At 37.2% G+C, this 27,218-nt stretch overlaps 3 protein-coding genes across 4 annotated transcripts in view; 1 reads left to right on the top strand and 2 right to left on the bottom strand.

The window, feature by feature from the left end:
• LOC124179951 overlaps positions 1–16,245 on the top strand; it is a 193,093-nt gene extending 176,848 nt beyond the window's left edge. Inside the window, exons 4-11 of the mRNA XM_046564837.1 lie at positions 1,356–1,428; positions 8,744–8,949; positions 10,972–11,156; positions 12,621–12,816; positions 12,899–13,248; positions 14,928–15,096; positions 15,690–15,851; positions 16,086–16,245. Coding sequence (XP_046420793.1) covers positions 1,356–1,428; positions 8,744–8,949; positions 10,972–11,156; positions 12,621–12,816; positions 12,899–13,248; positions 14,928–15,096; positions 15,690–15,851; positions 16,086–16,187 — 1,443 coding nt within the window. The 3' untranslated portion in view covers positions 16,188–16,245. The remainder of the gene's footprint in view (positions 1–1,355; positions 1,429–8,743; positions 8,950–10,971; positions 11,157–12,620; positions 12,817–12,898; positions 13,249–14,927; positions 15,097–15,689; positions 15,852–16,085) is intronic.
• A 2,113-nt stretch (positions 16,246–18,358) lies between these two features.
• On the bottom strand, positions 18,359–23,214 carry LOC124179397. The gene is made up of 3 exons (XM_046563708.1): positions 23,165–23,214; positions 19,891–20,231; positions 18,359–19,808 (listed from the first exon to the last, which is right to left on the bottom strand). The coding sequence occupies exons 1-3, from the start codon at positions 23,167–23,169 to the stop codon at positions 18,763–18,765; spliced, it is 1,392 nt and encodes a 463-aa protein (XP_046419664.1). The 5' UTR covers positions 23,170–23,214; the 3' UTR covers positions 18,359–18,762.
• A 3,039-nt stretch (positions 23,215–26,253) lies between these two features.
• LOC124180103 (lachesin-like) overlaps positions 26,254–27,218 on the bottom strand; it is a 28,102-nt gene continuing 27,137 nt past the window's right edge. For both annotated transcript variants that reach the window (XM_046565185.1, XM_046565184.1), the window contains exon 9: positions 26,254–27,020. In XM_046565185.1, the coding sequence (XP_046421141.1) occupies positions 26,899–27,020 (122 nt within the window). In that variant the 3' untranslated portion in view covers positions 26,254–26,898. The remainder of the gene's footprint in view (positions 27,021–27,218) is intronic.

Consider the following 27,218-nt stretch of genomic DNA (forward strand, 5'->3'; position numbering starts at 1 on the left):
AAAGAAATTATGAGAGTTGTCTCTTTTAGGCACCTCAGCAGAAAAAAATAACGAATATTGGAACTATTTGTCAATGTCTTTACACGTGTGGAATTTGATTCTCAATCTTTACTCTATTTTGTCCCTAATATATTCTTGACCGGTACTTTTTTTTCGGAAAAATCGGTTTGTTGGATTTGAAGAAAAAATAATAAACAAGAAATAACATTTGGTTTAATAGCTCTTTATCAGAAGTTAAAGGGTTCATCTTCGTAACAATTAACCACTTATCAGAGGTAACTTATAACCTAAAAACAGACCAATCCGTGGGAGGCTGCACACCCGTTCCTACTCGACTTTGGCAGTTCAATCAGTTTCTTAGACTGAGATATTCGTTTCATAGAACTACCAAGTAATGTAGAAAAATTCAAGCTAGCACCTGACTTGCTGTAATAATAATGGCTGATTGTAACAATTGATCTTAAAATACGAACATTTAATAATATTTAATAATAATGGGCTTATGGATCCGCTCAGCTACTATACGCACATTTGAATAGTCAGTTTGCCGCAACTTTTCATAGCCAGCAATATAACGAATGAATTCAATTCGTTTAAATATTGTGACACTTCCCCTTTTCTGTATTCCATACGCGATGAATTAATGAACGTGAAAAGATATATTAGCTATATTTTCAGGACTGATCTTGGCTTTATCCACCATTGAGTATACTTGCAAAGACGCAGTCTGCAGGGAAGGTTGTTAGTTTTGATTAAGGCCGTACCATTATAGTATCATAGCTGCTCAGGGTTGTAAATTACTAAGTGCGAATGTCGTTATGTTAATACCTGCTTCGTAAGAATTAGCTTTTTTAATATCACAGTGGCTCACTAACAAGAAAGAGTCCGTGCGAGTCGACGAAAACGGCGACGAAAAATCCGTAGCCAGGCACACCCCATTCGAGGCTAAAAGGATTTGGCAATAAACAACGGTGAGTCTCGAAATTACGCGGGGCCTTCCCAATCTACATAAAAATCCCCTTGCCTTAGACACTCGCTTGGGCTTGGGATTCTCATACCCCGGACAAGGAGGTACGAAGGGTGGGGTGGCCAATGGTTAACGGTGTACCAGCAAAGAGGAAAGAGGCAGGAAGACGAGGGAGCAGAAATAAGGACAAAAATTAAAACAGCATAAAAAAATGTCATTGCTTGAAAGACAACGTTGGGACTTTCTCTCAAAAATGAGACTCGTTATACGTATCGCTTGATTCTTACTGTAAAAGAGCTTTCGCCTCAGTTCATGTATTACATATAACGAACGTCCTACATTCCGAGTCTCATAATTCTTATCACTATCTTCGCTTTTTTTTCTCCAGAATCGGAACGGCAAAGGAACCGGGGTCATTTTCCAGGATGAAGAAGCAAAATTGGGTTCAACATCTTATTCCGGTAAGTGTATCTACTTATTGTAGCGTTTGCGTCAGTGTTAACAGTGATTTACGGTAAGATTGCGGCAGCGACCTTCGACCACGAAGGGCCCGTGAAGCAGGTAAGCGGTTCGCGGTTAAAAACTCTAAAACATTCGGTCATTTATCATCAGGGCGTCCCGCGGCGCCTGGGGGGAGAGTTACTATAATCCAACGGACAGACGGCCGAGCTAATCGTTGGTTAACTATCGTGTATTATCTACAATAATTTTACGTCACGAAGGATTCGGTGAGATTTTCCTTTCTTTCTTTATTCTTTTCTTTCTTTTTTTTTTTACATTCTCTATAATATATTGTACTTTTCGGGAGACAAGTGTATTATCTGCACTTTCACCTTCATTGTCCCGGCAATGGATTGATCAACGATGAATGAATAAGAGTGAGAGAAACATATCGTAAGACGATAAATCTTTATATCAGTAAACGTCAGTTGCCCGAACAATTATTATTACATTATTTTTCATTGTCCACTTGCCAGGAAAACTTACCTCAATTTTATTACACCTGTGTGAAGTTCGTCCGCATAGCATGCGTAATTTCGACGAGGATACGAAGTTTGTAAAAGTAGTTTCTCATCTGCGACGTTTTAGAGATGAGTTAATCTGGCAATATCATTTAATTATTCAATATTATTGACTGATTACATTGTATTTCATAGGCTCTTCACTTACCATTTATAAAATCCACTTTGATGTACTCGGAGCAAGATTTTTGCAGCTGCGATTCGTTTTAGGAATTTCATTACTTTTTGTAGAAATTGATAACTTCGACAGGTAGGATTGGTTTCATACCAAAATCATGGTTATCCTAACAATGGTATGACTTCATCGTAGAATCCAGTGCGCTCAAAGGCGACAAAACAATTCTTAACAACACTCCAAATTAACACGATCTAAGGCCACATAGATAACAGATAGCGATCAGAAAAAAGAACCTTTACTCATTGTCAGCGAGCACGCGAAGAATAATCTGTTTATGAAATCACAAAACAGTTCAAAAAAGAAAAAAAAACAAATGGGGAATCCAAACCAGCAGTCATGTATTTTATCGAAATGTTTTTGGAAGTGAAAACATAATATACCATATAAAAAATAACCCGCCCACCAAATTTTTGATGTTTCACGGAAACCTTACTGGTAGTGATGAACAAAATACCAGCAAGTCTGGTAATTCGATAAAATCGTACGCAAAGAGAAAGAAATGAAAAGGACGACAAATGGCCGCATCTTATTGGTTCTGAATGCACAGGTATACAAACATGATACTATACGGAAAAACTTGTGGCCGTTAGACTGCTTATTGACGGAATACGGATAATTGTAATCAAGAAACTCGCTAGAATTTCGCGCCGAGTACTTAAGAAAAAAAAGGGGGGAATTCACGCGTGAGTTGACGCAGTTTCTTTACCGTAAAAAAAAGCTTTTGGCCTATAAGAAAATAGTATATTGTGCAACGAGCGAGTAAAAGTGCCGATTTTGAGTGAGTACAGATATGACACGAACTCAGAATAGTTATTGCCCACGAGTTACACATAATATTTCACCCAATAAAAATGTTAAATTAGGGAATTGGACGCATTTCTCAATTAATTTACGATTATGGTAACAAATGTGAGAGGTAGTTACGAGGTTGGAGGAGCTCCCCGACTAATACAAAAATGCTGATTCCAAAAAAAAAAAAAAAAAAAAAAACAATGGTGTATCTTTTCAAACTTAAATTTCACAACAATTTTAAATCTTGTGTAGAAGAATAATAGATTTCTCTTTTATATTCTTCTTCACTCTCTGTATTTGTATAATTCATTTCTTTTTCCGGAGTTTTATTTACTTGTTTAATTTATTATATATACATTCGCGAAACGCGTGTTACAAGGAGCCTCTGTATGGAGGCTATTCGCTGTATCAGTGGGCAAAACCATCCTTTGCTCTCTAGCGGAAAAATGGTTAACACGTCATTCATTGAGGAACAGCTTGTTTTTGTTCATTTTCAGCATGCGGCAAAGATCACATATTTTCACGTTTGAGTTGGGAAAAAATATTAGCTATATATTTAAACTCTCAGGCTGATATTAGTGTACCGAAGCAAAACGTGAGCAAGTTTCTTGCTTGTCTGTATAGAAAATCGCCAGGAGTACCGAATGTTGCGGGCGTGGATTCAGGTGGCTGGGAGCTCAACACGCTTAGTGATGGACCGAATTTTAAAAATGGTAGTAAATTTATCAGCGAACAGCTGAGTGAGAGCGGACACTTAGTGTCACAGCAAAGATTCACGCAGACATCGTCAGCGCTTGACATTATTTAGTCTGCCAGGCATCTCGGTGATACCTGGTTTATCGTGAAAGCAAGATTGCATGGGTGCACTTTAATCGTATTAAAAAATCAATCACAAAACAATCAAAAAAAAAATGTACAAAACAATCGTGACGAATACCATGTTCCACCAATCCCTACTACTGAGAAAATATTGGTTTGTATCCAACCGAGTATTTATTCTCGCTCAATTCACCGCTTACCGGGCTGAGCATAGCACCTTAGGAGCAACGTAAAAGTTGATAAGTGTAAGTGTTGACAATCAATTTTCTCAGTCGTGAATAAACGGGGCTAAAATCAATAGCAATTATTGATCCAATATTACTCAAGTTCGCAAAATTGTTGATTGAAGCATTGAAATTCCAAAAGATAAAGGTCGCATTCATGCAATAAGCTACATAATCTTAAATTGTTGAAGATAAAACGTGTCCATTGTCAAAGCTAAAGCTTCAAATAATAAAAGCGCCTATACAACTTTTGTTATATTCCTGTTTAACTTACATACTGTTCAGAAGTAAGCTCACGAAAACAAGTAAAGGTTGTTTTGCTTAAAAATTAAATTTCCTAGATTTCTGGTCACCGAAATTTTTTTCGGTATTTTTATCAGATAACTGGGTTTTCTTCTTTTTTAGAAAAAATGTATTCTCCGGGTTTCATTCTTGATGTACCTCCGATGTAACACAAAGAGTTTGCAAATGTATTTTAAAAATTTTCAAGAATTCATCATACTTCTATAGCTTAATAGGTCGTTAAGAAAACCATTAATAATTACGGTGGTGCCAATTCAGGGTGGGGGGTCTTCTGTAAAAGTTATGAGAGAATGAGCCATTACAAGGGTACACTACAACTTTGCTTTTGCAATTGGGAATCCACCCACATCTGGAAAAACTAAATTTCCAATACTGAACAAGCTGCATTTGTCCGATGTTGAAAATCTGATAAGTCATTTCTTGCATGATTATTAAAATTTTTCAATTCTCTTGCATGTAAAATACTCGTATACGTCGCGTGAAAGTTCCCACACCAAACAAGCAAGAATACTATACTTAGATATACTTTCAATGAAACTGGAAAACGAGTTTACCAATTGTAAGAGTAAAGACAAAAAGCTCGTATGACACGTGACGTTTCGCGGTCGAGTTGGGTGCTTCTGAGATTTGGATACGTACTTTTAACGAATGAGATTTCTTATCAGCAGATAGCCTGAACGATATTCAAAAAGCGCTCCAAGTCATGAGGCGGTCGAGTCGGATCCACTGGTGGACAAACAGGCTGGCATATGCCAAAGGTTATAGTACCAAAGTACACTACCCGTGTCCGTGTTAGTGGTCCGCTTATAACGCTCCAAATTACAGAGTGGCGTCCAAGAGCGAGGTCCATCAATCATTGGGATCATAGGACCCCGGACCTGGTAACGCCTCAACGTTTAAGTCGTTAGCAATTTCCTGCACGGGACCCATTTTCGAACCCAAATTCCATATGGTCGTATAATATCCTATAGTGTACCACGAATTGGATTTAAATAATATTCACTTAAGAATCAAACCAACTTGCAACATGAATGAAGGTTAAATTTGAGACGAATCTCTAAATGTGATTTACCTTAGATTATCGATGAAAATCTTTTCTTTGAGAATCTTGGGAATCACCGTTTGATTCAGAATACAACTGGGTTTCTGATTTATGATTCGGCAATTACCTTCAGTCGAATTGGATGATTTTGGGCTCCGTGGGTCGGTCTGCGTGTCTGGTGTAATTTTTATTTTCTCCAACAGCACACCTTTCGGGAGGCTAGTGACGTTATGAAAATGTGCTTGTTCTACTGGCGGAAAATTAATTTTAATCCCAAGACTGATAGAAAAGCGGATCTTCCAGAAATTGTCTACTCGTACTTCGAAATTATTCATTTCCACTCACACTTTGAAATCGTTTGGTTCTACTCTAGCACTTTCTACTGACGGTAAGCGCGGTGGTGAATCCGAGTCAAAATTATTTTCTTCAGTATTTGCTTTCGTGTCGTTTTTGCTGGGAACTGGCATGGGTAGTTTATTATAGATTTCTCTATAATCTCTTATGCTTTTAATGGATTCTTGATTATGAAATTTAACTTTTTTCCGTTTGCTCTCGATCTTTTAACGTTTTCGAGATCTCATTTCTTGGCGTCCACGAGAAAGTTTTAGTAAAAGTGTATGCATTTCCGAAGTCCACCAATGCACAAATAGGACACCTGGTGATATGCTAATATAGGTTTGATCATTTGTTGGATATCGTATACAATAAAGAATTGAACAATCTTACTAGTGCTTCAGTAAAAAATTAAGAGTGACGCATCCTTAAACAAGATAATAGTTCTGTACTAAGGAGGGCCTATTGCACGACATATGTGCCATAGTCACTTCGTGTAAAGTAAACGTGTCGAATATTGCCTTAGAAGAGGATACATAAAATCCGTAGCAAACCGCATGTTATAAAATATACAGGGTGTTCGGTAACCGAAAGCTTAAATAACTTCAAAGAATCAAGTTCTCACGAAAAGTGTTGAATACGAAAGTCTTCAGACTTTTAAGGAGGAGTACTTGACCATGACCTTAAATTTCGCCTTCACTTCAGCCTATATAAATATGTGGATGAGTTTAACCATCGAAACAAACAACTTTTTTTGCATTTTCGAATGTGAAATGAATTACGTATTTAAAACCTCAAAATTCTCTCTCCTTTTTCTACCCCAACGCTCTAATGCCCTTGAAAGGTCGCATAATTCGTATGCTGAGGTAAGGTGGAGCTACTGATTCAAGGCTCGTCCGCTACGTGGCAGCAGCTCACAGAAGATAAAACTAGAAATATCTACCGAGGCAGTGTCGATATGCAAGGATACTGTATCCACAAGCTCGAATGCAGCCACATGTGATTTAGTTTTAACATTATTGTTACACCAGTTTTTCCATATTGCATGATCTGCTATGGCGATAAAACAATTCAACTGAAACCATATTTCTGCTATGGCAGAAACATTTTCTAATGAAGTATTTCACTGGCCCTAATCTCTATAGTCAGTCGAAATGTAGTTTAAGTAGAAAAAGTCGTCATATAAAGCTCCTTCAATTCTGCTTCTCAGGATTCAAAGCTAATGGTTTCAAAATGTTCAATGTTCATAAAAAATGTGCGTACACGTATGAGACACATCAAGCAGGAAATTTGCATTCGGCATTGTAGCTCGAGAGAGATTTTCAGTTATTACTGTGGATTTTACAGTACAGTACAGTTTTTTTTTGAATTCTACCTACTCCTGTGAAATTCTTCAATATTATTATACAGCTTGAATACTAGTGAAACCACAGGACATTGAATGTAGTACCTCTTATTGTTGTTGGTATTTTTACTACCAATCGTGATGTGCACTGGAGCTAAGAGCTAAGAGCACAAGGACATTAGGTACTGGATATCCCTATCAGCTGTAGTACCAAGAACTCGAATCCTCGGAAATTCTAACCAAAAAGTCAACAGCTTTAAACATGCTAAGCCGTGAATTGTTGGAAACTTTGAGCGCAGATTCCTTCATTTTTTCAGCCTTCCACTTTTGATTGGCGATAAGGAAATGTTTACTGGTGTCCAACCACGATTTTTATCATTCTTTGATATGTTACTCCCCTTAAAAAAGAAGATACGTGTTTTTTGCATCGGTGAAACAAAGTTGTTTGATGACGAAACTGCCCTTTGAATTGGGAACGTTAAAGGAGTATTTCTTGAATTTCACCCACTTGCGGTTGGACAAAATAGTTGGGCACGTGTACTCGTGTACCACAAGCTTCATGGTGTATAATTCAGATTAATTATCCGTCTGTCTGGAAATTTGGTCTGTCCGGAAATTCCTCTGTCTGGCAGTCAAGTGTTTGAACATTAGCATGCCTCATGCTTAATGTACTTGCCATGACATCTGAACGAGTTACTCGTTAGAAAAAAAAATTTTTTCATGAAAGACACTGTTTTTTATATTTTTTGGACTTTATTAATTTGATTTCATTAGTCAAAAATTAAAGTGTGCAACAATTTTGCTATCTTCGGCTACGTTATTCACATTACGAATCCAACACGTCATACCTCAAATTACAAAAAGATTCAGCCCATAAAACGAGATCACAACTGGTTGTTTACTCAGTAACGTTATACTCTTGGAGCGTAAAGAGAAAGATGCTAGTTATGCAAATTTGTCAGGCTCGCACCAACGCTTACTAAATTATTCTGCTTACGTGCTCGACGTGATAATATTATTGAAAAGGATGATGCATGCAGAGAATTATACGCAAAATGAAATATTATCGAATGTGATGAGACATCACGTGATAAAAAGGCATATAATGAGCTTAAGTGAATAAAAATGTAAATCCAAGATTCTAAATTAAGAACGCAATACAAGAATTATAAATAAAGTTATTAGTGAGAAATTTTTGTCCGAAATATTTGAGCTCTCACACATAGAAATTAAATCAAGTTGAAAAGCTAATATTTCACATCACCTGTTATGACGTAAAATGAGATATAAGAACAGCCCACAAATTCATTTTGTATTACCGAAAACGGTTTATATAAGCTGATTATAAAGCAGATGGCTGTATTTTGAACTTGTATGTTTCTATGGACTATTTTTGAAGTAAAGGTATATAGCAAAAATGGCTATACGTCAGGAGCCACTCGATATATGTTAGGTGCGATGCGATATCGACTTGATTTGCTTTTAAAGTTTTGAGTACAGCAAACCACAATACCTATGTGATTCCCATTGACAATCCGTGAAGCACCGACTGGGTTTGGCGTGCAGGGATGGAGTCCCTATATGGTATACGATTTCATGCTTATACGTCAACAGAATACGCGTCACATTAGATTTATAGACGATATCATGTCCTGTGAAAGGATCAAGATCGTACCACAACCCTCAACATGAAGCTCATACGCTTGCTAATTTTTCAGATCACCACGCTGCCCTGTCGAAAATACACGTAACCACAAACTCCGCTCCAGTCAAAATCAACAAGCACCAGCAGCCGGGATGTTTGTCAGATACCAATGTCTTCGTAGGGACATTAGAGGGTAGGAAATTCTCCAAGCATTGGAGCAGCAATGACAAACAAACATCGCAGTGGCTTAAAGAGGATGTTTTCAATCGTGAATGCGAGGTAGGATTAACTGAGAGATAATGTAATTAACACCGGGTAACATATGTTGCAAAACTATTTCAATTTTGGACCATTTCTGTGATTCGTTTCTGTGGATTATTCTTTGCCCCTGTGCAAATGCGGGTGTTTCTATTGAACAACTTAAGACGCCTAAAGCCGCATAATGATGGTTACTAATAGATCCCTCCTTTATCCCATACAAGTTCATCGCTTATAGAAATATATCTGAGAGCGTACGATAGCTTTAATTGTGATTATTATCACTATTATCTGGCTTCCCTGCCTTCCGTGACGAACTGCAAGAAAACATGTTCTTCAACCCACTGCTGGGCTCTTTGTATCCTGAACAGTCACGACTCTTGAAACCTTGTTCACTAACGATAGTTCTTCATCTCCCGAGTTGAAGTTTTATAAGCCAAGTGTTGTCTACTGTATTGTGGCTCAGCCTGTGGGATAAGACTACTTATTATTTGAATTTCACTACCTCAGATTTGGCGTTGCCACAAACCGTTCGGTCGATATTTCGACTCTTCTTAAGGGGGTGCTCGATTTCAACGCTGTCGTATATATCTCCAAATATCGGAGTCCACGTATCTGAAACGAAAAAAAAACTTAACGGCCCCATTTTATCCGCATTTCTGAACAAAAAGACTCGAGCATATTTTCATTTAACGCAGAAATAAAGAGATGGCTTGAATTCTACGGAATTACTTTTGCGTTTTCGTAGAATCCGTGCAATTTCTTTATTTCTGCGTCGGATGAAAATGTGTTCAACTGCTTTTGTTCAAAATCGTGTATGAAATGGCGCTGTTAAGCCCTTTTTGCGTTTGCGATACGCGGACTTCGATATCTGGAAACATATACGCGAACGTCGAAATCGATCAGGGCACTCCCTTAACATTATTGTACCAGAGCGGTCATGAAAACAAGTTAATTATCGATAGATGTAACTCGGAAAATAGAAAGAATGTACTCTCGAGATGGTGGGGGCCACACCCCCGGGGGGGGGGGGGCAGGGTGACTGAATATTTGCTTGGTTTAAGTAAAAAACCCCAAAGACACGGCGCAAGGTTCAACGGGCGGTTCTGAAAGACAGAACGCAAGGAAGCCCGTGTCACTCAAGTAATCGCATTCAAGGCTCGGGTTACCTTGATGAATATGCCAGAAGAATAAGCTCGCATAAATACACTATCAAAATGTGATAAGACCGCGACAAATCTGTTTCGCACGCAGAGGGCGCCACCAGCGTTCGAAGCGATCGAGCTGAAAACCAGAGCTCGAGAAATCAGTTCACGACTGACACCCAAAGTGACAAGTCGCCCGGAACAACAAAATTGATGTTCCACTCGACCCCGATCAGAGTCGAACATCAGGCATACCTGATTTGTGCATGCCTGTTCAAGGCCTAATCCGCTGCAAGTCAGAAAAACTCTGCTAGGGCGAATCTGATCTGACTCTGACCAAATATTACACGTTGCAAGTACTGCGCGCATCTGATGGCCTCGTGGAAGTCTTTGGCGCTCGCGTGCTAAAAGTATCAGTTAACTTCTGATGACCCGAGTCCATCTACCTTCCAAGTTCCCAATCGTACCAACTAATATTACATCTAACATTGTTTGCGTGGATATTTTGCTTCCATAAAAACAAGATAATTTCGTTATATAATTCAAAAAATGACTTAACTGATAGATCGTTTTTTAAAGTCTGACCAGGTAGTGCCTTGACCACTCCTGATCCAGTTCTGATCAATGCCTGATCAGGGTTTTATTGAGGAACTTGATCACTACCGGGTCAGGCCCCCTTGAAGGAATTCTATGCCACATTCGTCACTAGAGCCCGATCAGACACCCTGTTCAGAACCTGATCGGGCATTAAGGGAAGCCTGATGAGGTCTAGGCTAGTATACCACAGCTTACTATTATTCATTTGCATGAAATGATACTGCAAATGACATATGTTACAATAGTATAATTATCGAAAAAGAAAAGTCAAACAATACCTAATCGGTTTCAACGTATAAAGATGAACGTGACGAATCGGTGGGACCATATGGAACAGTATTGTATGAAACCTGCGGAAGATGTGTCTCCCTTAAAGAAAAAATACGAAGAAATGATTCGGAACCTTGAAGAAAAGTTGAATCACTTGAAGCTGGAACTCGAAATGGCTCACAAAGAGAAAAATAATCTTCATAATCAATTTGAAAGGTTCATTTTCAAATTTTTACAAATAGGGGAAAGCATCGGTATTTTTCAAAACTGTTCAAGTATGACAGGTTTTTTCACTAATTTTAATATTGCCATTAGTAGTGAACGGCTGTTACACTATTAAAGCCATTATCGTGGATAGTTATTTTGTCAAAATACAGTTTTAATTAGAACAGTAATTAAGCATTTCAAATAACAATATGTTGAATTTACTTGATATTGGAATTTGTGGAGATATCTTACTGAAGAAAATAATCCAGTAGTTTTATCAAATTACGATTCGTATTTTCGTAACAGATCATTAAAAACTGAAGTAATTAAAAGAATCATAACCAGTCATCGAGAATTAAATAATGCTGCGCTGCCACTCACAAATATTAACCTTCTGAAACTTGAGGGTACGGCAGCCTTATCCCCAATAAATTATTGTGAATTTTCATAATTTTTTTTACTAATTAATAATCCAGCATTTCAGTGTCAATTATAAGTTAATAAAACCAGAGGTTTCTTTTCATCAATTAAACTTCTACAAAAATTGTTAAGTTTTGGTTAATGAACACATCGTTATTCTGAGTACTTGTGATTATTGTTCTGCTCAAAATTGTATTCTGACAAATCGATTATCGATTATATTGGCTTACATGACTTATTATCCGATTACCGGCTTCAGTTTACTCCATGTTCACTCGTAAACGTGACTCATTATCAAATTCATTTGAATTTTGTTTGAAAGCGTTCAATTATTTTAAAAGTTCAATGTTCGCATCGCATATATTTACTTTACCACCGTGGGAATCATAAAACTGGTTCATAACGTGTTCTTCTTTACTCGCATCGATTTCTCTACAATATTGATTAGACTCCCAAAAATCCATGATTATCAGTGTAGCGTTCTCGTTCCCACTTCACGCTTCTCAACGTTCACGCTGTGGCATTTATCCCTTATATCCGAAAGCGCTTTAATTTTGTTATATGTTTTTCTTCATTTTGTTAGACAAAACAATCTTTTGCAAATCTTGTTCACACGTTACTGTCTTCTCTCATTTCCAGAACATTGATCCTACACTCTGCTTTTTACACTACTCATCTACTCCTTCTCTACTCGTCAAACCAAACACCTTGTTACAAATTGCAAAGTATATAATAATCGTGAAACTCATGTTCTAATAATCGAACTCAACCTTTATTTATATCCTACTTTACAATTTCTCGATTATTTCTACATGTAAAAGTGGAGAACAACTTGTAGGAACGATCCCAAGATTCGTAACCAGCTTTGATAGTCTCCTTGTCAGGCAGTTTTGAAGTTTGCAATTTTCACTTCATTTAATTGTGACAAACGAATTATTGTTTCCGCAAAGAATTCACTTGCGAAATTTAATATAATTCTGCTTTGGAATTACGATCAAGTTATTTTTCTTAAAAAGCTAGTCAACCTCGTTTGAATAATTGACATTTTGCTAGGGCGATACGTGATAAGAAAATAGAAGCGACGAGGGAAAATGCTGTCCACGAGAAAATTGTCCAGATTTGTAGTTCTGTCCTCGAAAATTTTAAACCACATGCCTTCAATGCAAAGCAATCGAGTGGATGCGCTCGGGTTAAGAGTAACAAGTCTTACAAACTTTATGGAAAGCTGACAAAAAAACTTCATCGAAAAGTAATTTTGTTCATTCCGATTTCTCAAATATCAAATTTATTGTGTATTTCATTAGTTGCTTAAGAATGATATTACTATACAGCTTAGATCCGCTCTTGCTGTGTCTGATAAACTAAGAGATGAGTTAAAGAAAACCAAGGAAGTTCTCAGTGAAAAAACAATACAGCACGACCTCTTGAGCCAGCGTTTTACCAAACTCAAGCAACAATTGGAAATTACTGAACTCAATTTGAGAGATCTGAATGATAAAAACTCTTTGTTGCGCAAAAAATTTGAAGACACCAGAAAATGGATGGAGATAAAAATTGGGAAAGACCTTCACGAACGAAACAATGTCATGCAACTCAAAAATATGCCTAAAAGCAGAGTTATCATCAATTTGAAGAATAAGACCGATGAAGACGTCGGTACGAAAACTGAACTTGGAAGCAAGTAAGTTAAATTTTTGATTGTTACGACTCAACTGTATAAGAGTAATGTAAAAACATTGTTCCATCTTACAAGTGTCATTAAGTTGTTTCACATTCACGGTAAACTCAATAGAAATGTTTTAGCAGAGTATTTGAAAATAATTCGGTCCCGTTATTTCATTTTCGTAAAAATCATACTTTCAAAAGTACATGAGTAATTGAATTTCGATGTTTTTGTTGTACCTGTATAATGCATATGGATATACTTTGGCATAAGTGACGTTACACAGTGTCTTTTCTTAACCTATCGTATCTGCTTTAACTTCGCTCTAAATGAAAAATGAAAAGGTATGCCTTTGACAGTGTACTGCAATGCATTGCGATCTGGTTGTTCCAATGTAAAATATATATCATCATTTCATTCGTTATTAAGACTGCGAAACATTCTAACAAATCAAGGGTACTCAGGCACGGTGAAGTGGAATCTTGCGTTGTCTTGATTGGTACCATGAAATTGCGGGAATATATGCACCGTAAAACAATTGAAAAATATATTTCAAAAGATTATTTTTTCTTACATATTCAAGTTTGCATTGACTTTTTGAATTTTCGATCAGTGAAATCGCACCTCACGTTTAATCCAATCGAATAATTTCGGGCTATGTGGGTGGTAAATGGGTTTGGAAGGAATTGTGAAAAAATTTCTTATTTTCTTTAAAAGTACACCGTTAGAGAACTGAGTAACGTTGAGAAAGGTGTGTTAATTCAGGATAGTTCATTCTACTCTAGATAGTTTCATGTACAACGATATGTATGGTAATATCGACTATTTGTGAAATCTTTTTTCTTATTTTCCCCGCACAATTACCACAGTTACCAAAATATTGTAATGTCAACGATATTACGATTTATTACTAGAAATCAAGTTAAATTGACTATAAATTTTCAACCATGCGGAAATCAACAATGTACCTCCCAATTTTTTTTTTTCAGAATGTGATTCTAATCCGTAATGCGATATTCAATTGCATACGACGACCCATGTTGTAACGTAACCGGTACCAATCTTCCTTCAACGAAGTTCACGTCCCGATCCGTTCCTTTGTACCGTGTCACATTGCGTTTTCCATGTTTTTTCGCAAAAATCGTATATTTTGACAATGAAAAAAGCAATACCGACCATTGTAAAAGGCACTAATCGCTTATTTTTGATCACCCTTTTCATATAGCGTTGGAATTTTCTTGATAAACAAAATGTCGGCTGCAATATGGCGCCTGAAAGTTACGATTCTTCATTGTCTTGCTCAAATCTTGATTATTTCACTGTGATTAACCGGTGTTTTCAAGCCTTGATCCAATTGTTGTGACCAAAACTCTTTCAGCTTCTCTTTGAAAGCAAAATTCATTATTGAGTCAAATATTTGCCGAATCTCACACCCATCGTTACACCCATGAGTTCTAGTGTATTACCGATTGTGAGCTACGTTCTTTGTCCTTTTAGTCGAAGCATTGGAATATCGGTAGATGTGAATACAGCAATTGGATCAAGACTTGAAAAAACCTGGGCTCAATGTTATTTTACTGATTCTTGTCTCTTAAGCTCGGTTCATCTGTAACAGAAGTGTTTTTATTTCATAATTGCCAACGCATGCTTGAGAAGTGACGTTCAGCTGTAATAAGCCCCGGAATTGAATTTTCCAGATTAGCACGCTCTGAGTCGACGAACACGAATGAAAGATCTTCACTGAACACTTATAAAGCACAAGTAGCAAATTTAGTCAAAGAAAAAGAGCAAGCAATATCTAAAAATAAAGAACTTGAGATTGACTTGACTCAGCTAATGAATGCTAACGCTCATTTGAAAGTTAAGGTACATGCACCTACAAAACTATTTGGCAACAGATAATTTGTATCAATATATGTTTGGTTCTTCATACGAATGATTCCACTCAAGTTTGGCAGAAAAAAATCCAAATTTTTTCAACAAGTATCGACAATATATACAGAATGTTGTCTCCTCTGGTTCGTGACCACACAATGTCCAGAGATTCGATTGGTTGACGATAAACAGCAGGGGTCTAGTAACTGAGAGAGTATATTTTTATCAATTGCTTCGTGTTCATCTTCTTGAACTAACAATTTCTTGCCATATAACAGTAAATCATGTATAAAGGAAATTAGGTAAATGATAATGATATTGCCTCATAAATCTGATTGATTCTACAACATTTATTTCACCTTGGTAGCGCTATAACTATATACGCGAAAGAATTACCTGATGGCTGGGATCAGGATGCAATATTCGTATTTGCAATTATTAGCCAGATCTATGTTAGTTTTATTAATCAAATTCGGAGGAAACGAGTGCACCAAATATAATTTGTGAGATTGAATTTAGTGCACGTTAATTATAATGCTAAAACAATTTAGGATAATTTGTGTACCAAGAATTTGTGTATCCAGGGGCTTCTGAAACAATTGAATAATCACGAAGAAGACTTGGAAGTGCGAGCTGAGTTTGATGATGACGCCAGTCGTATTGAGGCCCTTAATACTGCGTGTTCAATTTTAAAAATGACGCCAGAAGAATTATCTGGATTCATGGAAGGTCGACCTGTCAAAAAGGTGATCAAACGTACTGTGAATTTTGGACCTTTGGCACACGAGACCACTGCTCAGTACTAGCAATTGGGCTGCTGACCTTACGTTTGAGGTCTCGACTGCCATTTCTGAAAAAAATCTGAATGGGCAACCAACCATTTATTTAATTATTAAAATTATTAATAGCAATTCATTCTATTAAAACAAAAACACGGTAAATACTGCGGAATAAATACTATTATGCTGCTTGCTTTTTAGATCAACACCTGGCTTGCAGAATTCCATAAAATAACGTCGAGAGGTGATTTTTCAGGAGATTTGGCAGAACATTTACTTGAAGAAGTTTGCGGTAGTGCATGATCGGCACATGAATTCAAACTAACAAATTTGGAAAATCGCTTGTCCAGTACACTTTCGTGAAGAAAAAAAAATTGACCAAATGGAATTTTTAAACCAACTGATCAAAGAAATTTTCAAGGTCCAGTTTTGCCTATATGTATTGTGTATATTTTGCAGGTTTGAAATGAAATCAACACTCTTACTTGAATACTGTTTTTAAATAAAATTGTATGACGAATATTATTCTGTCATTGGAATAATGTTGTTGGCAAATTCCATTTCCTGATCACACGTGAGACTATGACGTACCTCCAAGATGGTTGTTCAGAGATCGTGGCAATGCGAATCAAAAATGAAAATGGACGAATCCAATTTTCATTGAAATCTTAAACTGGTCGAATCACGAGAGTTGAAGTTGAGCAGCTACTGATTCGTTTGATTAGAAACACTAGAAGACTATGGAATTGAAAAACTTACTAAACTTGCTTTTCAGTAGTTTCGTGATGAATTTATTAGGTCTACGTCTTGGTAAACTTGGTGAGATATAATGTAAGTAGTTTTGAAAACTATAACCCAAAGATCTTGTCCTATAATTAGACTCAAAATAATCGCATGTATGTTATTCATACTTTGAAATGACTTCTGTGATGCATTGCGATCGACAGCTGGGATGATCAATATTTATAATCGCCTTTGAAATAAAAAATATTATTATTTACTCCAAAATCAAACCACAATAGAGAGCGGTACACAATGAATCAACATATCTATGCGTGTCAACATGGAACTACAGGTTACGCATCCGTTGACTGCGTGCACATATATACTGTAGACACTCAATTCTGCATTCTGTTCTCTGACACATTCAAAACACTTTTCATTAATAGCATGTGGATATTATAACTTCATAATTTTCTTCGAATCTACATCGATACACCTTGTACGGCAAGAGCTGCGATCATAAATTTTTTGGAGGTAAATCGAAATCCATACCAGCTACAACAGAACTTTAATTCACTCGAAAAATTGTATATATTACACTCGTTTTTTATAACAATTTGTAAACATTTGTCAGGAGATTTTGCATTGTAGACAATCCTTCGAAACCTTGGAAAAACGTCCAACATCTTCAAATTTCTTATAATATATTCTTTACTTCACCCACAGCTCTTCAACTGTGAGTCACACATCATTTTCAAACGTTTGTTACACCTTTTTTTTCTCATTCATACGTATATTCCTTCACCTATCCTATAATTTGTTAATTCTTTTGACGTTGGCGACTCTTCTCAAGTTCGCGATATTTGAGTAATTAGGTTGTTAGGTAATTGCCGTTGACTTTCCATGAATAATAATAATAATAATAATAATAATAATAACGTCGACGACGACGACGATAGTGATAATAATAGAAACCATTTAACCATTACTATTGTATACGCATTACAGTATTGAAATATGGAAGCAGTCATATTTATTTCACTTTGACCAAGAGAACTTGATTAACTGGTCGTTTAAGGTAACTTGAAGACACATACACACTGAACAAAAACCTGTTGGATTTACATGCGTGACGGTAATTATTTCGAAAGCAATTTTTTCGAGTAAAAGTTACCTCAATTGCGGTATTCGACAAGTTGAAACTACATCCGCGAATGTGACTTTAACTGTTACGGTGTTCTGGTCGGGTCAGCGGTCAGGCTCGGGATACCCCGTGTGGAAATGGTCATGCCTCTTTCCACCAAATCATCTTCTCGAATTTGACCAGAGTTGATTTCACGAAAGAAGCGGTATTTGAGCGAGGTATAAAACAAAAACAAACACGATTTAGTTATACTAAGAAAATAAATAAACTATTCAACTGGTCAGGGGTATCTCCGCAAAACAAAAACTAACAAAACGGGGTACAATTAGCTTGGTTCTAACTGTCCTTCAGCTCTACTTATATCCAAGTTCGCAGAGCGGTACTTATGAATAATTAGATGTACAGTTGGGGACAATGAATCTGAGACGGCTAATTTTTTACACTAGACAGTTATGTTGGCAATACAGAGAAATCTACAGCGCTACAGTCGGCCGAGCGCAAAGCAAAGTCAATCTCAATAAACATAATGTAACCCATGACCGTGTCAATCCAACAAGTCGTTATCCCCGCGGTATTCTAAGGTTAGATTCGACGGTCACGGGTTATGTTAATTTTATTCAGATCGACTTTGTTTCGCGCTCGACCGACTATGGTGCTGTAGGTTTCTCTGTCTTGCCAACATAACTGTCTAGTGTAAAAAATTAGCCGTCTCAGATTCATTGTACCCAAGTGCACAGAGTGAATACTTAGCGGCTGTACACTCCGTCGTCTGCTAGAGTTCAATGTGCATGCGGTAGACTCCGAGAACGGCTATTTGTTAGGGCGACCAACTACCGGAAATGTGAAATTTACACATGAAAGTTCACCGCAATGTATTTAACCAAAAAATTCCAACAGGTATTTTCTCCGTATTATAGGTATTAGAATTCCCTAATCACCATTTTCACCCGGTTATCAAATGATCGACTTTTGATGAAAATGGTTATCGTGAAACAGTCGAACGTCCTACACCTATTTGCTGCTTTCGCGACGCTCGGTATTTGGATTATCCGAATTCAAAGCGGCCTGAATCTTAGCGTTCACCTCATACCCATTGTCATCATTATTCTGACCAAAGATCCGACGTCCTGGAATTCTCTTGTCATCCTTGATATGGAGTTTGGTCCCAATTTCCACTGGCCATGGCAATGTAGACTCGGATCTATCGAAAACCCTGCTATAAACTTTTCGGTCCAGACTCCCACCTTCAAGCTCTGGATATCGGAGTTCTTCTCTCAGCGATGCATGATCCATATACTGGTCATCGTTCATCTCCGATCGGTATAGAGCATCGTACGGCCGTCTGTAAGCATATCTTTGGTACGGTCGGTAGGCTTCGTAAGGATAGGACATCCTGTAACGATAATTGTTATTGTCTACGTGTCCTGGTGCCCGACTGTACGACGTAGAGCTAGCGACAGCTTCGGGTGGCGAACGCACGACATCGTCATAGAGATGGCGATTGTTTCTAATATCAACGGGCTTTCGAGCGACTTCAGGAAGGTGTGCATAGTAAACTATTCTCTTGGGCTTCGACTGAATGTGAGCTCTTCCGTATGGACTGACATCTTCTTCGTTGTATCGGTTGTAGTAGTGGGTACTACTGGCAGGTCTCCGCTCATCAATGCTTCGGTCGGACCCAAAACGGTCCGGGTAATAATATCGTGGAATCGTCACGTCGAAATCACGCTGCCTGACCTTTTCCCGAAACAATGGTACGTAGTCCTGATACGATCTAGCGAGTTCTGGCATTGCTCTCGATTCTCGGCTTTCGGAAAAGTCACGCCGGTGTCCGGTAACAAAGTCAGTTTTCGGTACGTGGTGACCAGATGACCCGTGGATGTCCTTTCCAAAGGAGGTTTGATCAGCGTTAGAATGCCGACGAAGCTCGATGGAGATTGGTTGCTTTGACCACGTTTCAGGGGAGTTAAGTCGAGCTTCTCGGACGCTTTTTGAACTGGACACCTTCTCCAAATTTGGTTCAGCGTCTCTGCGGACCCTTGGCTTCTTCATAAGACCTAAGAGCGGAACAGTGAAATAGTGTATTATCGATTTTTTAACAACTCTCTTTACGCGTGAGTAGTAGAATGATTAAACAACCTTCAAAGCGGGTAAATTCCTCAACATCTTTCATCTCACGGCGGCTGCGTGGAAAATCTTCAAAGGATAGATCCTCGATATACTTTTCTGGGTCTGTCTCGAACTCTTCTAACCCACGTCTGTTTCTACGATGATCGATTGCCTCGTGTGGATTCACGGGTGCTGCAAAGTGTCCAACTCCGCTCACGCTGCGAACTTCAAGAGCCGAGCCGGACCACGCAGGATGATTTGATAAGTGATACGTGGAAGTCGGCGATATATCATAAGCCTCGCCCACTGCTGCAGTGCTCATGTGCAATGCGAGTATGTACCCAACCCAAAAGGTTAGCAGCATTTCCGTCCTATTTAAAAGTGTAGGTGTTGGTATTTAGTCGATTACGATAGAATTAAGAAATTTCAAAAATGATATTCTATAAAAGAGAAAAAAAAAATTAAATTAATCCGTTTTTCTTTATAAATAGTATAATACGAGCTGAATATTTAGCGTAGGGTGTGAACCACCCCAAATAACCACCACGGGTCAAGTAGCTGACTTTTGTGAGTACAATGAGTACCAATCCGATACTGCATAAATTCTGTGTGAAATTTTTACCGAAACAAACAATGGACGGGAAGACAAGTATGGCATATCCGGCCAATCCATGAACAGATCGGATTGGCCTCGATCCCTGGTGCTCGCACATGACACTGCTCCCCCACCTTCCGCCGCCACTATGCTTTGAATAGTAACGGAGTAACTGATTTTCTCTGACAAGTATAGTTCTTGCGCGTTTCCGCGGTATTATACAAATATCCGGTTCTGTGAATCTACCCAGAACGACATTGTGTAGTCATTTATATCAGTCACATCAGTAGACATTTTCTGAAGCTCATGCCATGTCCTCTCTCCATTTCACTTTGTGAAACTCTCTTTCCTTCTTTACTTCTCTCTCTCTCTCTCTCTTTTGCTCTTTTTGTCACTCACTCACTCATTCTGCTGTACCTATATCTAAACGTATAATGTATTTTTCTGTCTCTCTTTCACTTATGCAAGTTTTTAAACTTTGGAAGCTTGATTTTGAGCGAATCTAAAATTGATTGGGTTTAATACTATGTAATTGTTATCTGTTCGTATAAGTTACTAAATTATTGATGCATTGTAAGGAGAGCTATAAGTGGTAATGAGAATCACGCATACGGGTTATTTTGTTGAAGCTCGTAAAATTTTCAGCTCGAAAGGTTGCCAATTTCTTACTCAATACGGAATATTTTATGAGCATATTAAAGAGCAAGTCTAGTCTGACAGGTGAAGAAAGAATTTTTTTTTTGAGGTTCGAAAAACACGTACAAAGTTTTATTTTCGAATTCGATATTCTTTATGTTCCTAGAATCGCGGACTCATTGCTTATGAATCGTGAGAAGTGTACGAATATTAAAACGTCGAGTTTCGTAACTGTGTTTGCACAGTGAAAACATAGAAATCTGATGTGTTATTATCGAAACCAAACAATTTTTCCCAAAGAATGTTCTTTACCGTTGTTACCGTGATTGTTGAAAAATTTCCAGCATTTGCCTGTATGAAATTTTTAATACTATTTGTTAGTGAGACGTTCAAAGAAAGCATGAAACCTAATTTCTCTTCAATTAGTAAGTTCTGTACTCTATTCTATAATAACATAAATAATTTACATTTATAGAGTCCTATGTATTATGAGAAAATCATACTATTTTCTTACAGTATTGTCCTATGTTAAAACAATTTCAACGTACGCATGCCAAGATGTAAAAGCAGTGCAGAAAAATCAATGACTCTGTGAAATATTTACAGATTGCTGACAATGAGAGACCACAGACGTAACGTGATTGAAAAGTTTTGATAATGACGCCTTTGTGCGTAAACTTGTTTAAACTCTTAATAATCTTATTTTCTAATACGCTATTATGTAATGCTCGAATGGTTCACGCACAGAAATTGTTTCTGAGCTTAATGAATCTTTTTATAAGGATAGAATATAATCTGCGGATACTCAATCCTCCTTGTTGCCACTTTGGAGTTGACGTTTTGCTTAGTAGAATGAAAAAAAGGCTATGCTACTGGTTTGCAGTTACTCCTGGTTCAACGTACTATAAGGATTTCCTGTTACATTATATTCGCGTGGGTGACCTGACAGCGAAGCGGAAAATTATCAAACCAGAAGAACCGTAGGTGAGGAAATTTCATTAAATCTTACCAAAATCGTCCTTTGATGAACTTTGAAATGTTTTAGACATTTGTGCACGTGGATACGAATTACGGCAGTGAGAAATTCTTGGGAATATTCCGACAAAAGTTGTAACTGATTATTTTAAATGTGATGAATTTTCAATACAATTCCTAAGGAAAGGGGAATTACTGGAAAAACTGAATTTTCGCTACATCTGTCAGAATTTTGCAAGTATAGTCAAACTTTTCAACAACTACGTGACGAGTGGGTGAAACCAACTACTAAAATTTTCGCTACTTGAAAAGTTAAGAAGACACAAAGCGCGAGGATTCTTCCATTTTACTCAGAACATGTGAGACAGAAGGGCTAAATTGACAACAAATTGCAGCCACAAAGAAGTATAATTCTTTTAGTACTAAAAAAAAAATTGAAACAAAATGAGAATAAGGCATTCAGCTTCAAACAATCGGCAAGTAATTATTGAAACGATTTATCTTAAGGCCGGATTAATTGATTTTCTTTATGTTCACCGCAGAAATGATTTTACCATTTGTGAGACTACCAGCTCCAAGACAATCGGCTAATATCATGACAAGGTAAAACTTATCAACTAACACAAGGTGGAAATAAACTGTATATTTTACGTTCACCTTCTTATAGGACAGGCTTGAGGTTATCAGTTTGAATTTTAATATTTCTTGAAAATGTTAGGATGATAATTACGCTTAACATTTCTTTATCATCGACCACGTTCATAAGTTATTTCGCATTAATAATATAGTGTCAAAAATTAAAAATTCGATTATTCATGAGTTGAAAATACAAGGCAATCTTATCTTACACTAGTAAAGATAGTCGATAAGTAGTACGGAAAAAACATTTATACACAAAGCAGATTCTGTGGAAATATAATCCATAAGTTCTTGCGCACGACAATTTTCGACGGTGAATTAAACGAAATCTGACAAAGTGAACTTTTTTGAATAAAAGGAATACTGATTTACGATTGATTGGAAAATTAACAGTTTAATTATTAAATCCTATTCATCACTAGACCGTGCAAATAATTAGGCATATTGATTATATTATACCTCATTATGCTTCCCTGCTATTTACGTACGATGTTGGCGGCACGGTGTGATGATTTTGACTGAGGCAGACGACCTGACCTGCTTACGTTCTGGTCGAAGTGTTTCAGGTACAGTGCACTGAACCCCGCTACCACGAAGGACATAAAAACCTTTTTCATTAGCTTTCGACACTTCCGCGTTATGCTGGGGAAATTTTTAATAAGCTAATTTGATTTGTGAGTGAACCGAATTGATTGACAATTACAAAATACAATTGTAATCAGCATCATAATTTTGGCGAATTTCAACACGAATTTTTTTATAATTCACAAATCATATCTGTAATTAGCAACGAAATTTTGTCTACTCAAACATCACAATTGTACTTTTCATCCAACTTTCTTCTCATAACAAATTACATTTCCGATGAGTATTAAATTTCTTCCTAATTACGAGTAGAAATTGTAATTGGTATTTATTTTTCGCCTGGTTACAATTTTCAAGTGCAATTGACGCACATTTTCGAACTCATTACAATTCTCAACTGAAATCACGGACTTTTCGTAGAGTTGATTGCAATCGTCAACTATAAATGGGGATACCGGCATACTTACAATTACAAACTTTTTGCGACAGCAACGACCGATAGTCGAGTAAATCTTTCACCCGGAGTAACATTCTTTATCTAATTTTACTTCGTTCCATGGTATTTCATTATGTTGATTCAATTTCGTTTCATTGGAAATTCCTGCCTGGCGATCTACATTTATTCCATGAATTTTTTTCTGTAGTCCCTCTTATTTTGTGTAATTTGTTTTTTTCATTTTTTTTTTTTTTTAATTCACAGCGTTGGGTATGTTTGCTGACTTACCCTTTACAATATATTACCTTTCCAGACGGTACAAAAACATTGTATTCTCTAGTTAAAAGAATCAACGTTCACGAGTAGTGCCGACGTGGGTTTATTTCAGTTGTTAATTTAATTTAAAAAATCTAGAAGATGGTAAATTTGTAAATTGAAAACAAAACACACCTTATCAGTGATTGGTGTGGAATCAGTTGGTAACATAGCGAATTGAAGATTTTTGGCTTTCTTTGGCAATTGAAATCCAAATGAAATGATGAAATGGAAACGCACTTCATATCTCCGTTGTTAACAGATCTCTGGTACTTCCCTTGTCAGTAAGAGGTCAACATGGCTTCATGTAGCGATTGTAAGTAACCTACAACGAAACGTTATGCACTTTCATTCTCTGTCAGTAGAACGTCAATACAGCTCTCGGTTAACGGTCCAAATCTGAAACAAATGGTGATGCAATTCGACTGTTCATCGGTCAGAGGTAAAGACCCGAATGAAAGGTGATGCTATTTGAATTCTCGTAGGTCAGCTGTCGGTAAGCGCAGTTTGACCACCCTGGGTCCCAGAAAGGAGGTAAGGTAGGAAACGTTAGTACGAAAAAGCTCACACATACATATGTATGATGTACATTACAATTTTCTTTGACTGTATTTGATAAATCTTAATAACTATGCTTTGCGATCTGAAGCTATGCTTAAAATTGGTGAGGAGTGAGATTTGGGTGGTATAAATATGCAGGTCAAGACACATTTTCATACGACGGAAAATTTTTTGCATGGAAGATTACTGCGATCTGGAACATGAATTATTTTATTCGTGCAATTCGGCTTGGATGGTTATTATCCGACCTATTGAATAAACTTTTCTTTGAACTTCAGCAGTGTCTGTCTCTCTGAGAATACTACCTACTTTTCAAAGTTCATGAAATTATGCTCTGTTTTAGAGATAACTCATATGCTGACATATTATGCTAGAAAGTGCTGGCCCCCTGGGACTAATTTTTAGCGGTGGTTTTCTACTACGAATCCTGACATCATGCAGTAGAGTACTTTTGGTTGATGGCCAGGAGTTTGGATTGGGTGGAATTCTCGTCGTTATTTATTTAATAAATTAGGCAACTATAAACCTAAAGCCACTATCAAAAAAGGCTTACCATCTCCGGATTGACGATGTGAAAAGATTAATTCTTGTACTTAACAGGTTTATCTATTCTGCATAATCACAGGAACAAGTATTTTTATATTGTCACTGCGGAGATGAGCTTCCCAGATAATAGCGGCCCTCAAACCGTATGGCTAAGATTAATATTTCAAATATGAACAGACGATTCACAGATAAAAATATTGTCAATCAAAAGTTCACAGAGATGTGGCAGGGATCCCATAACACAACGCGAAAACAATCCTAGGGTAGTTTGATGAGTTTCGATGGAAAGGTGACTCGGAAGGCTGTCTTTACGCAACCTAGTCGTTGCTTTTCACAAGCCTGCCACCAAGAGGATATCAAACAATTTTCCTTGTAGCCCGTCAACGGGTACCTTGGTGGAAATACGTTTCAGTGATCCTGTACCAGGCTGGTAAAAAACGGATCCCTGTCTATTTTAGTGGCAAAGTACAAACAAACCGAAGCGCGTACCTTCTTCTGAGAACATTCGTCATTGCCAGTTGCTTTCTTGATTTAGACTGGAATTTGTTCAAGAGTTTTCCTTCATGTTGACTTGGTCGGTGTGCCACGATGAAACTCAACTTGGCTGAGGGGGGCCATTTAACATAAGCATTCTGCCCACCTTTGGTGTGATATTGCTTAACCACGCTGCTAGTTCGTCGATTCACTTGTGTAGATCAACTTTGGACTCACCTGCAAGAGAGGTTCGTGATCTGAATCTCGTGGCAATAAACTGCTGATGCGACAATGCGATGATTGAGTTGTCCGAGTAGGTGATTTGTTCACAAAATTTATAATATTATTGTCGTTTACTGTGATAATCCATACGCACTTGTCTGATTGTGAATTTAAAAATATACGTCTACTTCCATGTGATCCATTTCCTAAAATTTGTACAACAAATTAGTGCGAGCCTTCCTCTTCATAAATCTTCGTCTTTTGTTTTCCAAACGAAGCCGGTCGTACGTTACACTCAATCTGCTTATTGCTATTATTAAAAAAATTAATCAGGATTTTGACAGGTATTCGAACCGGGTAAAATTTATGTGACACAACCACTGATCAAGTCGTAAAAGAAAATCCACTCTCCGTTTATTCGTTACAGAAATGAATTTTCAAAAGAGTTAATTTCCCAGGATTCAGGAGTAGAATAGCTTCTTTTCAAAAACTTACATAGTTCAAAATAAATTCTTAAAATAATACTTCTCATATTTGTTTTGTTTTTTTTTTCTTTTATTTTCTTGCAAAATTACAATATGATTCATAGTCCGTACTGTACGACTACAATAACGTAATAGTTTGGTTAACCGATCTGTGCATATTTGGTTTATTAAAGCCACGTTCAACAAGAATATTTGTACAATCGAAAGTTATGAATCATATTGCCGTTACGGTGGGTTCTTGTGTATATTTAGTAAATCATCATTCACATGTTTAGTTATCATTTTTTCACGTAAGTCCGTTGAACGTCGATGTTCACATAAATTTCTGTACACAATATTTGGATGATCTAGTGATTCACATCAACGTTAATCTTGTTCGTTCCACTTCACGCTGTACTATTAAATTTGACGTTGTAAAACTACGTCTTTGTTTGGCATGACAATTCATTTGTCCGTGTATTTTCCTATTACTATATTAACAATTGTCATTTTGGCACTTGTCAATCAGGTGATGTATTGTTCACCGTTGATTCACTATCGGTTTCCGGTTTTCAATGCCACGTACACATTTAATAGCGCCTGAACATTTGTAATATGAACCATAACACAAAGCTGAGTCTACGCGAAAAGTCTGTGCGCAAACACAATCCACTCTGAAGTGCACCCGAGCCACGCGCAGCTTCCGCTGAACCTGAAACACATCGAACAAATTATGAGAAATTAATAAATTATCCGGAGCTAGATAATGCATTACTGCGTGAAGCATTGAATCATTTTAATACTTTGCTCACTTCACAAAATCTCACCCAGCAACGAAACATAAAAAATGCAGTCTTGTATTTCAGTAATGTTTAGCCACTCCGAAATTTTGAACTCCGTTACACGTATT

This window comes from Neodiprion fabricii, chromosome 4 (genome assembly GCF_021155785.1).
Source record: "Neodiprion fabricii isolate iyNeoFabr1 chromosome 4, iyNeoFabr1.1, whole genome shotgun sequence".
In the NCBI taxonomy this organism is placed as follows: Eukaryota; Metazoa; Arthropoda; class Insecta; order Hymenoptera; family Diprionidae; genus Neodiprion; species Neodiprion fabricii.